At 40.8% G+C, this 17,688-nt stretch overlaps 1 protein-coding gene across 10 annotated transcripts in view; it reads right to left on the bottom strand.

The window, feature by feature from the left end:
* The window catches only part of EXOG (exo/endonuclease G), a 52,083-nt gene that overhangs the window by 30,062 nt on the left and 4,333 nt on the right, over positions 1-17,688 (bottom strand). For all 10 annotated transcript variants that reach the window (XR_001300113.2, XR_002338207.1, XR_002338209.1 and 7 more), the window contains 4 exons: positions 17,536-17,685; positions 13,279-13,418; positions 10,956-11,032; positions 6,649-6,763 (listed from right to left, as the gene is read on the bottom strand). Coding sequence is in view for 3 of the 10 variants with exons in the window: in XM_021071674.1 (XP_020927333.1) it covers positions 6,649-6,763; positions 10,956-11,032; positions 13,279-13,418; positions 17,536-17,685 (482 nt within the window). In the remaining 7 variants the exon portion in view is untranslated. The remainder of the gene's footprint in view (positions 1-6,648; positions 6,764-10,955; positions 11,033-13,278; positions 13,419-17,535; positions 17,686-17,688) is intronic.

The following is a 17,688-nucleotide window of genomic DNA, read 5'->3' as shown; positions in this document are numbered from 1 at the left end:
TGTGTCCCCTTCTCAGCTTCATTAAGGACATGGTTTTATCCACAACTGTTTATTATGAATTGTTAGAAAATAACCTGAACTTTTAGCTGGGCCCTCAAGGTTTCTACCGCCTGGTGCCTTCAAAACAACTTTTCACTTAAGTATAGCTGATTTACAACGTATTAGTTTTAAGTGTATAGCAAAGTGACTCAGATATACATATCTTTTCCAGATTCTTTGCCATTACAATTATTACAAGATACTAAATACAGTTCCCTGTGCCCTACAGTAGGTCCTAGTTGTTTATCCTTTCATTTTTGTCTCCTCCCCATGTAAATGCTCAAATCCAACTGTCTGCAGGACTGTTTCTCTGCACGGAAACAGTCTTTCTCTCTCTTCCCCTCGCCCAGCTTTGCCTCCCATGTCTGTTTTCCTTAACCAAATTCACCCAAGTTTATATGTGTATGTATTATAAGGAAATGTATAAAGTTACTGACCCAATTAAATTCTTAAAATGACGAGTTGTGAGACAATTTTTCCAATTTAATTTACTGAAGGATATTTTGCTTTTGTGCTAATAGACATACTGGAGATTTTTAAATTTAAGCTTCACCTAATGAAGTTTCCTTGTGGCATAGTGGGTTAAGGATTCAGCATTGCCACAGCCGTGGGGCAGACCACAAGTGCAGAATGGGTTTGATCCCTGGCCCAGGAACTTTCATATGCCCTGAGTGCAGCTGCAAAAAAAAAAAAAAAAAAAAAAAAAAAAAAATTCACCTGACGTTTTTGCTCTTGTTTTTGTTTTTTAGGGCCACACCCATGGCATATGGAGGTTCCCAGGCTAGGGGTTGAATTGGAGCTGTAGCCAATGGCCTGCACCACAACCACATCAACACCAGATCCAAGCTGCGTCTGCAACCTACACCACAGCTCATAGCAACGCTGAATCCTTAACCCACTGAGCAAGGCCAGGGATTGAACCTGCATCCTCATGGATAATGGTTGGGTTCATTTCTGCTGAACCACAATAGCAACACCTGAAAGCAAGTTTGATCTAAAAAATAATGCTCAATCTAACAAAAGCTATAAAAGAAATGGTTAGTGAAAAATATAAAAACATATATAAAAGTAGATGTCACTTTGGTAAGATTTCCAAGAAAGATGAAAAACTGTATACCTGTCCAGGGATATAGATTCCTATCAACATTCAACTTTATATACACAAACATAACACACAGTTATCTGCTTTCTTTATAAGAAGAGTCTATAAATCTTCTCAAAAAGCATATGAATATTGAAGATAGAGAGAAAAGGCCTTCCCAACAGTGAGCCATAAAGGCAATAGAATTCACGTGCTATGTTCTTTAGGGCTCTCTCCACCCACTATAAAAGGCTAAAAATAAATGTGGTAATGGAATTCCCACTGTGGTACAGTGGATTAGGGATCCAGCATTGTCTCTGCAGTGCTGAGTTTGATCCCCAGCCCAGCACAATGGGTTAAGGATTCAGTGTTACCACAGCTGTGGCGCAGGTTGCAACTGTGGCTCGGGTTCAATCCCTGGCCCAGGAACTTCCATATGCTGTGGGTGCAGCCAAAAAAAAAAAAAAAAAAGTGGGTGGTGAACACACACAATAAGCCAAACAGCAGACCGAGTACTCAAGAATCAATGTGTTCAGATCTTGGTTTCTATATACCAATCCCCATTAAAAGGAACCAGGATAAATGGCTGGATTCCAGAGTGTGTGCAAGATGGGCCTGGAACATCCTGTTATACCTAAAAGTAGGAAATACTTAAAAAAAAAAAAAAAAAAAAAAAAAAAGATGAAACTGTGTCAAAAGGACACGGCTTGACAGGGCTCCCACTGGCCAAATCTGGGATAATTTGAGCCTCAAAATAAATACATGGTAAACCGATTAAAACTCACTGAATAAAACTAGAATCCATGAATTCCACTGACAATAAATAGAAGGAAAGGCTCTTTCTTACAGTAGAATGTCAGCTAAAAAATGTAGAAAGGAGTAAGAATTGGAAAAATCATAATTTAGCAACTCTGATAGAAACACCTGATTTAGGCAGGAATCATCGATGCATGCTAAAACCAGCAGGTGAAAGTCTGAAGAGGAAAAGAACACATACATGGTCTCAAAGTATTTTCACAGACTACATGATTAATTTCAAAGGGGAAAATGGTGACTCGGCAGTGAAGACACCTGGAGCATGCCACCTTCACCACATGATCAAAGCTAAGGCAACAGTAACAGGACAAGCTGACATCTCGTGCGTCCTGCCATGATGTTCTGGGGAGCACACAAGACTACCTCCCTCTGTGGTGTTCTGACTGAAACATAACCAAATCTAATCAGGAGGAAACAACAGACAAACCCAACCTGAAGAACATACTACAAAACAACTGGCCTGTATTCTTCATAATTCTCTATATCCTTAAAAGGCTGAGGAGCTAACTTTAAGATTAATCTTTTTCAATAGTAATATCAAAGATTACTGATAACCATAATAACACAAATATCACAGATCATCATCGTGACAGGTATAATAATGGTAAAGTTTGAAATGCTATGAAAATTACCAAAATGTGACAGAGAAACAAAGTGAGCAAATGCTGTTGGAAAAATGATGCCGATAAGACTTACTTGGCACAGGCTACCGAACTGCAAGGCTGCAGTTTGTAAAAAACACAAAGCACAATATAAAATGAGAGATACCTGCACAACCAATATAAAAACATTGAGAGGACTCTAACAGGAATCAATGATACCAATGTAGCACAAACCGGGCATGATAACTCAGTAACCCTTTGTGCCCAAGGTCTATTTAAAGAAAACTACAGAACAAAGAAAATCTCTCAAAGCGGCCTGACCATCCCATGGAATGGTATTCCAACAGCAATGTAACAGACTGGATCACAGTCCACAGAGCACAGAGACATATCACACTAATATACAGGGAAACAGAGACACAAGTAGTAACCTGCTACCAGGCTTATTTACCAAGTTGGCTCCAAACTTACCAGCTTTATTAACAAATAGGCTTCTGCCTAGCCTTTTCACCTTATCTTCTATCCCTTAATGCCCTTGATTTGGCCACAAAAATCTGTGTTCCAGCCAGGGCAACAGGTTACGTCAACCTCGTGGTGAACGGGGCCACCAAGAATACTGCAACCTGGAAGCCCTGGCCATAGACAGCAATACAACAGCACTTCCTCCACTACTGGCAAAAGAGCCAAACCCAAGCAGGGTATTTTAAAACCACAAAGATGGCTTAACATTAGGACACTATTTGTTGGGGTGGCGATGTTAAATACACTGTTTCCACAGCAGTGCAGCCACTATGGAAACAGAATGTTAGCTCCTAGAACTGGCCTATGATCCAGCAATTTCAATTCTAGGTATACACCCAACAGATGATGGCTACAAACTGATTTTCCTCTTTCACTCTTATAAACATCTTCGTTGACAGTCTATGGTAAGCAGAAGCTTTCCTTGCACCCATGTATTTACCTATGCATTAAAAGTTTGAATTCCTACTTAATCCAATACATCTATAATCCATTTTATTTCAAAATCAAATACTTCCAGACACAGTAAGTTAGAACTCGGTCAAGCTAATTCCCGTGTCCTTTTGATGTGTCCTCACCATTTGTTTGAGCATTTCCTTGCTTTCTGGCACAAGATGTTCCCTTTTGTAGTTTCCTTGTACCAGCCAATGGAATCAGCCATTTCTGCAAGCACTGGGTTCTTTCAGCAGGAGATGATTTTTTTTTTAGAAACCAAGATCTGGCCTCAAGGTACACTCACTGCTTCTACAAATATATCCAACTTACAAGTTTAGCAGATATGTAACACAAATTATATCCAAATTAAGAAAAACAATTCACTCTCCATGACAGCATCTGGCCAAAACATTTTTAACAGAAATACTGACACACAAACAAAAAAGCTGTTTCATGAAGTGTTCTTTTTTTTTTTTTTTCCTTTGGGCCTCCCCATGGCATATGGAGTTCCCGGGCCAGGGATCAGATCTGAGCTGTAGCTACGACCCAAGCTGCAGCTGCGGCAATGCCAGATCCTTAACCCGCTGCACCAGGATGGGGATCGAACCTGTGTTCCAGTGCTCCAGAGACACCACCAATTCCACTGGGCCACAGTGGGAACTCTGTGAAATGCTATTATTGGCTAAATTTCCCTTTTAAACTTTGTATGCATTTTCTTCTACTACACAGTAGGCTAATCATGTAAATCTTTCAATTTTATGAAAACAAAGCACAAATCTGCAATTTGATCACTTAAGGTTTAGAAGTAAAAGCTGGGAGAACCTACATTCCAAAGGTAAGAGTAAAGACGATTTACCAATGCTCGAGAATAATCAATATCTGAAAGATAAGAAAAATAAGAGGGAGCTTTAAGCCATTTTTTTTCTTCTATTACAAAAAATACTAAAATTATCAAGGTGATCAGAGAGAGAGATTAATCTGCTTAGACTACTAACCCCGAAGCCACTCCTCCCCTCTCACAAGAACCACTGGAAACACCCTGAGGGCCAGGCACCCAGGTGAACACCTTGAATTCTTCTGCATCACTGCTCATCAGAGCCAGACAGGCAACAGGCCAGTCAAGGGGAGAAAGAATATCTACTAATGTTGATTTTGTTTTCCTAACTCTGTTTCTCAGGTCATTCAATTTTATAATAGATTCACCTTAAGTAATCGTTTAACCTAAGCACCACTTACTACACACTGACTAGGTGCTCCCCCCAAACACACCCCCTCTCTGACCCACCCCCACCCCACCCCGAAGTCCTTGGGTCCCTCTCTCTCCTTACTGACTCTGTCACCTTCCTTCCTCCTCACTCCACTTTGTTCCTCACCCCCTGCAGGCCTCACAGTACATCAATTCAGCCACCCACCTGACAGAATCTTCAAATCTTGAGATGTCTATGTTTATTTAATTCTTTTTTGAGAGGTCTATGTTTAATCTTAGAGGTCAACAGAGCCGACTACAGCATTCACACCATTAATCTCATATCTTTAATCTTTCTTTCAGTCTATAAAGTTCTCAAATATCTCACATGTAAAAAATTTCACCTTTTTAAGAAAATCCAAGCATCAAAAAGCAAAGCTTTTCCTCCCACTTATTCAACTAACTGCAATCTGGATGTGTTCCTGAATTTTTCTCTCTTCCTCACCCAAAAAGGGAATTTGTGGTTATTCTTCCCTGCACTGCTCTTTTCTTCCTCACCCCACCTGCCTGAGCTTGGCCGGCACCTGTCCTCACCAGGCTTCTGCAGTCATGTCCCAGTCAGCTCCTTGCATCAGACCTCTCCTCCAAACACTGCCTTCCTAACCCACCACTCCATACAGTGCCACCAGAACACTCTTTATAAAACCCCCAACAAACCACGTCACCCATATTTTACAAAATCTCTGACTTTTCAGCATCTAAAAATTAAAATCAAAGTCTTCAAGGAATACAAAGCCCACTATTATCTGGCCCCTGTCCTACCCATGGTGGGGTTTTGGGGTTTGTTTTTCCACACCCATGACATGCAGAAGTTCTCAGGCCAGGTATTGAACCTGCACCACAGCAGTGACAACACTGATCCTTAACCCACTGAGCCACCAGGGAATTTTTCTATCTGTTGTTGTAGAAATCTTCACTCCCACTTTGAGCCACTCATCCTGTTTTATACCGTAAGTTGCAGTCTTTTTTTTTAATAAATTTTATTAGAGTACAGTTGAGTGAAAAAGTTGTGTTAGTTTCACATGTATAGCAAAGTGAAACAGTTATACATATACATATATCCACTCCTTTTCAGATTCTAATATACTGTCCTTGGATAGAGAATGTATCAGATGTTAAACTGTTAAGAACAGATACTACACTTGATCTGAGCCAAAAGGTGGAGAAATGAGATAAGCGCCAGTCTTGATCAATGATACCTAAATCCCAGAACTCTACTAAAGTGTCCTGTCTCACTCAGCCCCCTCTTCTGCTTCCATGCTCCCCTTCAGACTCAGTCTGCTCTTACTCAACTATCAAGATCTAGCTTAATAATCCCCACCTCTGTGAAGTCCTTCTGACCTTTGCAAATGGGGTTGGTCATAGCTTTCGCACCCCAGGTCATCTATGTATTTATACAGCAGATCACACCTTAATATAACTAATTGATAGCATGTCTGTCTCCCTTTTTCTTTTTTTTGGTCTTTTTTCTGTCTTTTTAGGGCTGCACGCATGGCATATGGAGGTTTCTAAGCTAGGGGTCAAATCGGAGCTATAGCCACTGGCCTATATCACAGCCAAAGCAACACAGGATCCGAGCCGTGTCTTCGACCTACTCCACAGTTCACGGCAAGGCCGGATCCTTAACCCACTGAGAGAGGCCAGGGACCAAACCTGTGTCCTCATGGATGCTAGTCGGATTTTTTTCCACTGAGCCACAACAGGAATTCTGTCTCCCTTTCTAAACTGTCAGTTTCCTGAAGTCACTGGTTGTTTTTTTAACTTATCCTTATACCCTCTATGCCTCCCATTCTAACTGGTGCTCAATAAGTCCTGAATAAATGAATAAATGAGAGTAAAAAGTAGAATACGGAATGAGATTATAATCCCATGCAAATAACATAAGCCTGAATGTTAAAATACGCTCCTACCTGGTAACTAACATTTTTCTTTCCATCACTTCCAGTCTGAGGTAACGTCAGCGGTCCAGAGACTATCCAAACATCCTCAAACCTCTCTGTCAGTTCTCGACAGTACATTTCTATTCTGAAAAACAAAGCAAAAAAGATATATGATAGGGTCACAAACATTCATGTAGAAAACAGTCAAACCATATCAAGTCCTTAGGAAAGACACCAAGAATACTGAATCAGAGATACCAATGTAAACTGGAGACTATGGTGCAAAACACTATAAGCATGTAAGTGCTGTTCTACCAGTTTGTTTACTGTATAAAAAAAACTTTTTAAAATTACAAACATTTAGGAGTTCCTATTGTGGTGCAGTGGAAAGGAATCTGACTAGTATCCATAAAGCCAAAGGTTCAATCCCTGGCCTCACTCAGTGGGTTAAGGATCCAGTGCTTCACTGAGCTGTGGTGTTAGTCAGATCTGGTGTTGCTACGGCTATGGTGTAGGCCAGCAGCTACAGCTCCAATTTGACCCCTAACCTGGGAACTTCCCTGTGCTGTGGGTGTGCCCCTAAAAAAAAAAAAAAAAAAAAAAAAAAAAGGTAAAAAATTAAAAATAAAATAAAATTACAAACATTTATACAACTATCTACATTTTTCCTATGTGTGCATTCAATGTGCAGTTTAGAACCAAAATTTTGCTTTGTTTCCTCCCTTTTCCTGTAGTTCTCAAACTTTTTTTTCAAAAATTATATATATCATTTCAACAAGCTGATATATCTTCTTTTATTTTTCTTTTCTTTTTTTTTTTTTAATTATGGCCACACTCACAGCATATGGAAGTTCCCGGGCTGGGGTCAATTGGAGCTCCAAGTGCTGGCCTAAGCCAGAGTCACTGGATCCAGTCACAACGGTGACCTACGCCATGGCCTTCAGCAATGTCAGATCCTTACCACTGAGCATGACCAGGGATCAAACCCACATCACAGAGACAATGTTGGGTCCTTAAACCCGAACCACAACACTGAGCCGCAGTGGGAACTCTGATGTATCTTTTTTTATGTAATCACTCCTACTGTAGGACAACTGAGCTAACCCTAACATTTTTCTTTTTTTTTTTTTTTTTTTGTCTTTTCTAGGGCCGAACGAGCAGCATATGGAGGTTCCCAGGCTAGGGGTCTAATCGGAGCTGTAGCCACTGGCCTACGCCACAGCCACAGCAAAGCAGGATCCAAGCCGCGTCTGCGACCTATACCACAGCTCACGGCAACTCCGGATCCTTAACCCACTGAGCGAGGCCAGGGATGAACCCAACGTGGTTCCTAGTCAGATTCGTTAACCACTGAGCCATGATGGGAACTCCTAATCCTAACATTTCTTTAATGCAACAATGCAGTAATTCCTTAGAAGAAATTTCAAGGACCAGAATTACTTCACTGAATTAATACTGTAATGATGCTTGATTATTTATATAAAACTAATATTTTTAATAAGACTGTACAATTTACTCTATAAATTCCAAAATACGACATAACATTTGCACAACAATCTTTATTAACACTGAGAGTTATCATTTAAAAACTGTTCTGAGGGGAGTTCCCTTGTGGCCCAGTGGGTTAAGGATCCAGTGTTGTCACTGCAGCAGCTTGGGTCGCTGCCATGGTGTGGGTTTGGTCGCTGGCCTAGGAAATTCCACATGCTGCAGGCACAGCCAAAAATAAATAAATAAATTTAAAAATTGTTTTAAAACCTCTTTTTGCTAATTTACTTGATAAAAATAGCAAGCACTTTTAATACGCACTTTGTCGTATGACAGTTGGAAGAGATTTATGAGAGATAACAAAGCAGGACCTCATTCTTCAGTTTTCTTATCTAAAAAGTAAAATCAACACTACTTCATCTTATAGCACATGTAACCAATTAAAAGTAAAGTTTTCCTCCCAAAAATATATTCCCTGAAAAAGGAAAATATTAAATGCTTCCACAGGTATGTAATCAGTCAGAACATGGAAAGGCAACTCTATAGGACAAACATCCCAGATCATCAACAAATAATTTGCAAGGGGGTAAAAAAAAGAGGAAGAGAAACCTACAGATTAAAAGTGACCAAAGAGACATATCACCCAAACCTATGTGTAGACCACATTAGAATTAAAAAAAAAAAAAAAAAGGGTAAAGACAATCAGGGAAATCTGAACACTGACTGTAAAATTGGTAATAAGGAATTACTGAATTAGTGTTAAATCTCTAGGGGCAATAACAGTACTGTGATTATATTAAAAGAATTCTTATCTTCTAAAAATATATATTGAGGAGTTTCTGTTGTGGCGCAGTGGATGCAAATCCGACTAGTAACCATGAGGTTGCAGGTTCGATCCCTGGCCTCGCTCAGTGGGTTAAGGATCTGGCATTGCAGTGAGCTGGGGTGTAGGTCATAGACACGGCTCAGATCCTGTGTTGCTGTGGCTGTGGTGCAGGCTCGCAGCTGTGGCTCTAATTTGACCCCTAGCCTGGGAACCTCCATATGCCATGGATGAGGCCCTAAAAAAGCAAACTAATTAATTAATTAAAAAGTGTATATTGGAGTTCCCGTTGTGGCGCAGTGGTTAACAAATCTGACTAGGAACCATGAGGTTGCAGGTTCAATCCCTGGCCTTGCTCAGTGGGTTAAGGATCTGGCATCAATGTGAGCTGTGGTTTGGAGTAGGTTAGGAGCTATAGCTACGATTAGACTCCTAGCCTGGGATTTCTATATGCCTCGGGGAGCAGCCCTTTAAAAAAAGAAAGAAAGAAAAAGAAAGGTCCCCTGAATCCTCTGACAGAACTAAGTGAGTGTCAGAAAAATACAGAAGGCCCAAATATTTCATACAATAGATATTCCTTATCCACAAGAATGCATTCCAAGACCCCCAGTGGATTCCTGAAACTGTGGATAGCATCAAATATGATACACACTGTTTTTCCTAAACATATCTATGATAACATTTAATTTATAAATTAGACACAGTAAGAGATTAACACAATAATGATAGAACATCATAACAATATACTGTAATAATAGTTATGTGGATGTGGTCTCTCTCAAAATATCTTACTGTACAAACTTAACACCTTCTTCATCTAAGCTAAACACTTATCATACTTAGTGGCTGTAACTTTTGCAGCCTGAGGGGCAACAACAAGAGTAGCATGAGTTTCTTTTTTCTTCTTCACAATTTCATGAATAGATTACTTCTTACCATAGATTTTAGCAACCTCAGCATGCATTTTTTTTTTTCTTTCTTAAGTCAACAACTCCTACCTTTTCACTTAAGGGAAGCATTTTATAGCTTCTCTTTGGCAAATCCAAATTGCCAGCATCTCTACTCCTGCATTTTGGGGCCATTATTAAATAAGGGTCACTTGAACACAAGCCCTATGAAAGCAAGCGGGTTACTGCCCAATGAGTGGGATACACTGGACAACAGGATGGTTCACATCCTGGCTGGACAGAGCAGGAAGTAACAGATTTTATCTCATTATTCAGCTACACGCCAATTTAAATTACACACTGCTCACTTCTGGAAATTTCCAGTTATTTGTTTTTCTTTTTTTTTTTTTTTTTAGGACCAAACCTGTGGCATATGGAAGTTCCCAGGCTAGGGGTTGAAGCGGAACGGCAGCTGCCAGGCTACCCCACAGCCACAGCAACTCAGGATCCAAGACACATCTTTGACCTACACCACAGCTCGTGGCAACGCCAGATCCTTAACCTACTGAGAAAGCCCAGGGATTGAACCCACATCCTCAAGGTTACTAGTCAGGTTTGTAACATGCTGAGCCACAACGGGAACTCCCTCCACTTAATATTTTTGGACTGCGGTTGACAGCGGGTAACTGAAACAGCAGAAAGTAAAACCACGGATAAGAAGGGACTACTGTAGTCAGGTTCTATCAAAAACTAGCAACAGTTATGTTCAATTCTACAAAATTGTTCTGAAAAAGCAGCAACTCTTTAAATACAAGTATAGAATAATATAGCGCCCTCAGCCTAAAACATAGTGTTCTACTGCCTGAATAATGTTTTCAAAAGTTTCTTTCAGAACTTGACTTCTCACAAGTGGCAAACATGACCACAATGGCTGGACATGTTCTGAAGTCTGTCCTCCCACAGACAACTGTACTCCCCAAATCCAGCAAAGAAACTAGCCCTAGGTACTTACCTCCAGCAGTGCTAGCACTTGAAAAACAATGGCAGACACACACACAGCTGCTAGGCACACTAGTCCACTCTCCTGCCACATCAGTCATCTCCCACAGAATCAGAGTTTTAAAACTCTCAGCCCTCACCTGTTCCAATATCCAGCATTATTATCAAAATTCTGAGGCACAATATTAGAAAGGTAAAAGGTCTCAGCCATGGCTTTCTGTGAAAAGAAATAGAAAACTTGCAATAAAATGCCCTCCCCTTTGACAGAGATTTTACAAAGCAGACATAGACAAAAAGTTCCTTATTCCTATGCTAGCACCGGGCAATTACAGTAACTGTTTAGAAAAATGAAACCCACAGCTATTCATGACAAAAAGCTCAATGATGATTATTCTAAATAAGGACTATAACAAAAAAGGAGTTTGGTGTGCACGTTTTCTTCATAATTTACAAGAGTCAAGCAAATTCATATGAATTAAAAATTTCCAATATAAAGCTAGAAGGCGAATTTTGGTTTTAAGCCTCTGGCACAGAATTTCTCAATAATGGTCAGCTTTTGGGAACACAGTAGTATTTCAGTAGTACAGCACAAACATATTAGTTCAAAAGTGCAAAAAAAAAATTCCTATTCTGAATTTCTGGCCATGTGTCCATTCAAGTCATACTCCTGACCTATAAACAACAGCCTCTGTCACTGAGTTTCCCTTCATTGATCTATACTAACTGCCAAGGCCAGCAAATACCTTCTCCTCAAATAAGCAGTTCTCAACCTTAAATGCACATTGAAGTAACCTAGGAGCTTCAAAAACATAATGCCTGGGTCCTATCCCCTACAATGTCTGATTTAACTACTCTGGGTTACATCTCTGGGCATCAGGATTTTTTTTAAAACATCCCCAGGGGAGTTCCCGTCATGGCGCAGTGGTTAGCGAATACAACTAGGAACCACGAGGTTTCGGGTTCACTCCCTGGCCTTGCTCAGTGGGTTAAGGATCCGGCGTTGCCGTGAGCTGTGGTGTAGGTTGCAGACGCGGCTTGGATCCCACGTTGCCATGGCTCTGGCGTAGGCTGGCAGCTACAGCTCCGATTAGACCCCTAGCCTGGGAAACTCCATTGCTGGGAGCGGCCCAAGGAATGGCAAAAAGACAAAAAATAAAATAAAATAAAATAAAACGTCCCCAGGTTATTACAGTGCATATCTAAGGTTGAGAACCACAAGCCTAATGACAATAATCACCAACAAATCATGCAATAAATGTCAACGTCAAAAAAGACATTCCTCCCCTTTTTTGGCAGAGAAATTATCCTAAATTAAAGGAGCCTAGAGAGATAACTGAATGTAATATGTGATTCATGATCAGGTAGTGAATCTAAAAAAAAGTGGTAAAGAACATAATTGGGACAATTTGGCAAACCTGAATGTAAATTGTCTACTATTGTATAAATATACAAAAACAGGAGTTCCCAGAGGTCCCTTCAAGGTGCAAAGTAAGCAAATCCAACTAGGAGCCAAGAGGTTGAGGGTTCGATTCCTGGCCTTGCTCCGTGGGTCAAGGATCTAGCATTGCCGTGAGCTGTGGTGTGGGTCACAGACTCAGCTTGGATATGGCGTTGCTGTGGTGAAGGCCAGCAGCTGGCCTATTAGAACCCTAGCCTGGGAACCTCCATATGCTGCAAGCAGAGGCCTAAAAAGCCAAAAAAAAAAAAAAAAAAAAAAATATATATATATATATATATATATATGGAGCAAGGGGATTGGCGGCATCTTGGGACATGGATTCGTTCCCCAGCCTGGCACACCAGGTTAAAGATCTGGCGTTGCCGCAACTTTGGCTTAGGTCGCAACTGTGGCTTCGATCTGATCCCTGGCCCAGGAACTCCATATGCCTGGGGTGGCTGAAAATGAAAAAAGAAAAGAGAAGAAAAATACAATTGCACACATTTCTTGGTATAACACCACACCTGACATATATACAAACATCCTTATTCTTAGGCGACACAAGCTCCTGAGCAATCTACTTAGGAATGAAGCATTATGATATCTGCGATTTACTGTCAATGGTTAAAAAAAAAAAATGCTAAGTAAAAAAATGTATCAAGATATATCTGTACTGTCTTCAACTTTCCCACCAGCCAAAATGTTTCTGCTGTCCTCTTTTCAACTTTTTTACAGGTCTGAAATTTTTCAAGATAAAAAAGGGTGAGTAGCTTTGACTCCTGTTGGCTTTCCCCTCCATTCCATAGCATTTAGTTCCCTCATTGGACCTGTTTAAAAATGTCTGAGCATCTGAGCAAAGAAAGGAAGTCAAGTCAGGAAGAAAAATACAAAACAAGGTATGACAATTCTCAAGGTATGACAATTCTCAAGCGTTAGGGTTTGACTCCTAGGTTTTTAACTGCCAAGTCCCACAGTAGACAAAATACCAGCCCCGTATTCCCATCCCTTCCCCAAAATATGCCTACAGATGAGAATTTGTTATTTCCTGCTGGAGCCATGTGGCCTCGTGACCACCCACTGCCAACGTAGTCCTCATTGAAGGCACTGAAGGTTGGAGGGATGTTGGGATCTGGCTTGAATTTACAATGTTTTCTGTCTGCATCACCTGAAGGAAAACACACAAGATGGGTAAGTTGCCAGAGGACAAAAATCCCTCAAGACTCTCTAAACAAGGCAAGCTGCTGGCTGCCAGCTAGTATCTCTCTGAGCAGCCAATACTTAGTGACGGCACCCATGTCTCAAGTTCCAGGGATAGTTCGGATACTAACTCTGAATTTAGTGAGGACTAGTCCAGGAAAGAATGTTTTTCATACAATGCAGCTACCTCATCTACTTTTGTTTCTGGCCTTTCAAGTAAAAGGAAAAAATAACCAGGACAGTATTTATGTAAAAACTGACCAAATAGCTGAGCTGTATAAAAGCTTAGCTACTAAATACACCCTTGCTTTTTAAAAAGACCCCCATGCATTGTATTCTGTACAATGGTATTTGACAGGTTTATATGTACTGAAATAATGGATAAATATAGACACAAAACAATTTGTTCTGGGCAGGCAGAGCCCAGGGAAGGGGGAGAGTGCCTCTGATATCTTGCTTACAGCCTCTTAAGCCATGACAAAATAAACATTTAGTTATGAGCTCAATCCAGAAACTCCTGACACAAAATATCTGGGTGCCACATGAGAGAGACAAAAATCTCAATTTTACTTATATTCTATACCTCCAGAGTAGTCTGCCATGGTAGAAATCAGTGGGTCCCAACACTACATTTTCCACTGTCATTAGGGCAGATCTTGCTAAACTATAAAAATTATGAGGACAAATGGAATATACTTGGGCTGCTACTCAAAAAGTATAAAATGGGCATCCGTATAAAGTGGGGATTCTTGCATCATTTCATTCAATCAAGAAAAATGTTAAATTATCAGACCTCAAGGTTCAAAGTATCTAGCTTTTTAGAACCTCTCCAGTTTTACTTAAAAAAAAAAAAAAAAAACTGGTAATACAGAGAAATACCAGTAAACTTCTGTGTTATTACCATTGGAATTGCTTCCTGGTATGTCTGGTTTTCTTTGCCTAGTGTTCACTGCCCTTGAAAAATCATTCCAAGAGTCTAGGATGAAGACACCTTCCTGGAGAAAGGCTGTAAACTGACTTCTGTCAAGTATTTGGAGCCATCAGCAGTGGAGACTGGCTTTAAGGTTCCTTGATCTATAGAGCTACATGAGTTTGGGCTACAAGTCTGCATGATAGCCAGTGTGTGGCCTCAGCTTCTTTGGAACAAAATTCTTATTTCTTTTTTTTTAATTGTTCTTTTTTTTCCTTTTTTTCTATGGCCATACCTTCGGCATATGGAAGTTCCCAGGCTAGGGGTCAAATCAGACCTGCAGCTGTTGGCCTACGCCACAGCCACAGCCGCGCTGGTTCCGAGCTGCAGATGCACAGCTTGGGGCAATGGTGGGTCCTTAACCCACTGAGCGAGGCCAAGGATCAAACCATATCCTCGCGGGGAATGTCGAGTTCTTAACCTGCTGAGCCACGACGGGAACTCCTTTATTTTCCTTTTTGACCCTCCTTTGCTCAGTGCCAAGGCAGCCTTCTCTGTACTTCCCTATGGTGAGCAGGCAGGTTAGATCTAGTTCACCCTTTCCTGAGGATGTGGCCCTCTGGGGTTCCAGGGTAATATGGGAAGGGTCTCCCATAAGCCAAACTGCCTTCTGTGAGTCCTAGACTTTGCCTTCAGCCCCCTTCACACCATTAAGACTGCGGAACAAAAGGCAATGTGGCTTCAGTTTACCAGCACTGCCCTTACCCTTCTGGATTCTGGAGTTCCCCCAAATAATGGCCTGGCAAATCTCTACTATCATGGTAGCTCTTCGTGTTGTTAATTTTTTTTTTTTCCCCTACAAGCTTTTTTCGGTGGGGGAGGGTAGAGCACACCTGCAGCATATGGAAGATCCCAGGCCAGGGATCAAACCCACACCAGAGCAGTGACCACATGCGATCCTTAACTGCTGCACTACAAGAGACTTCCTCTATATACTTTTTATATACTAATAAAATTTCTTGGTTTTAGGCATTCTCTGTGGTATAGCAGGTTAAGGATCTGGTGGTGTCTCTGCGGCAGCTCCAGTCACTGCAGTGGCATGGGTTCGATCCCTGGCCTAGGAACTTACACATGCCGCAGGTGCAGCCAAAAAAGACTTAAAATTAAAAATAACAATAATAAAAGATCAGCTTCTGCTTGTGTAAATTTTTTTAAGAGAGAAATGTTTTAAAAAATTTTAGCAGAGGAGTTTAAATCTAAATAACTTTGTCATTACTAAAAACTTTAGATGCTTTACCCTAAAATCAAGTAAATCACAGGTATATTGCTTCCTGCTTTCAAATAATATTCATTAGCTCTATTTTACCTCCTCAAAATTATACAGTTCCCAGGATTTACAATATAAAACACAGTGCCTTTCTTAAATGCCTCTGAAAATGGTAACTTAATAGCAAGATAAAATGAGTTAAGCTGGAATTCCATCTTGGGATCATTTTTGCATTTAAAGGAAACTTACCAGGCTTGAGACTAAATCAAGTGAGTTTCTCTTGATGTAAATTTATAATCCAGTCTCACCTGCTATGAGTTTACCCTTACATCAGTTTCCTTCCAACAGCAAGTACATTCCCAGCCTCCTGCTATTCTGCTGGTTGATGTGTACTCCATAAAGGCACTCACTCATCTTAATAACAGCATTTTTTTTTAATTTTTAAAAAAATTTTGGGGGGCCTACACCACAGCCACAGCAAGGCCAAATCCGAGCTGTGTCTGCAACCTACACCAACATCAGCATTTTAATACATTTAAAGATAGCATGCCTTGTAAAACAATGAAGAAGTCATCTGTGGGCCATATTGCAAATTAAAAGGCAAATAACCAAATAGGGATAAGAAAACTATAACAAAAGTAATATCCTGAATATATAAAAGAACTCCCACAAAATTCAAAGAAGAATATCCCCATTGAAAATGGCAAAGAATTGGAGTTCCCGTTGTGGTGCAGTGGAAACAAATCTGACTAGAACTGTGAGGTTGTGGGTTTGATCTCTGGCCTCGCTCAGCGAGTTAAGGATCCGACGTTGCCTTGAGCTATGGTGTAGGTCACAGATGTGGTTCCAATCCCAAGTTGCTATGGCTGTAATGTAGGCCGGCAGCTATAGCTCTGATTAGACCCTAGCCTGGGAACCTCCATGTGCCATGAGTGTGGCCCTAAAAAAAAAAAAAAGAAAGAAAATGGTAAAGAATAAATCACAAAGAATAATTCTCAAAATATTAACCCTTACTGGTAACCAATAAACACAAATAAAATCAACTAATAAATTGGTAAAGTGCAATAATGCTCATTATGGTTGAGGCCTGGGAGAGAGAGAACAAATAGTGATGGTGGGAGCACAAACTGGAAATGGTCTACACTGAACGTCAAGACCTGGCCACCCTCACTACAGGGAAGCAAGGCAGGACGACACACAAACAGACTCACACATCTGCACACCTCTCGTCTCATTTCACATCACGTGCTCCCTTGCTCCTGCCATGCTGGCCTTCTTTTAGTTTCCTAAAGGAACAAAATTCTTCACATCGGGGCCTTGAATGATGCAGCCATGCTTCTCTTTCTCTGCCTGGAATGCTTGTCTCTGTATCCTGCTGCCCACCCTACTCCTCTGCCTGGGTAATCGCCATCCTTCAGGCCACTTTCTCAGAGAAGACTCGCTAATCAGCATCAAGTTCTCCGACCCTATTCTTTACTGTTCCTTAATTATACTAACCCAACTTGCAATCACTCTGCCTTCAGCACAGTAATTACCAACTGTAATTAGGCCTGGGAGTGGAAACCATCTACTCTGGTCACTAATATAACCCCAAGGCTCAGCACCGTGCCAGACACATGGGAGACACAAATATTTGTAGAGGTGATGAACAGCATGAGTGGTGCTCGCTGTAATGTTTATGACAAATCCTCTAATTCATGTGTCAAGATACAGATCCTCTCAGCCCCTGAGACAGCCTGAAGGGTCTGGGGCTCCCTGGCTGCCAGGCAGGGTCCATCTCTTTAGTGAGCCACACAAACATCTTTCCTAAGGTGCTGTAATGTAAAAAAAGGCTGAGATTATTAATAACCCTCCTTGTTCTAAATTTGGAAGCATTTTTCATCAACGTCTTTGCTTCTAACCACCTACCTGTAATCTTGCTCTTGGATATATGTTCGAGAACCCATCTAGGCACCCGCTTTGACTGATCATAAGATAAGGCATGATTAGTATAACACCTTGTCTCTGTTCCAGTTAATGGGAATCCAAATTGTTCCAAGAGAGCCTTTTCTGAAGAACCTA

This window comes from Sus scrofa, chromosome 13, assembly GCF_000003025.6.
Source record: "Sus scrofa isolate TJ Tabasco breed Duroc chromosome 13, Sscrofa11.1, whole genome shotgun sequence".
Classification (NCBI taxonomy): domain Eukaryota; kingdom Metazoa; phylum Chordata; class Mammalia; order Artiodactyla; family Suidae; genus Sus; species Sus scrofa.
This window is presented reverse-complemented; position numbering and strand designations above follow the sequence as displayed.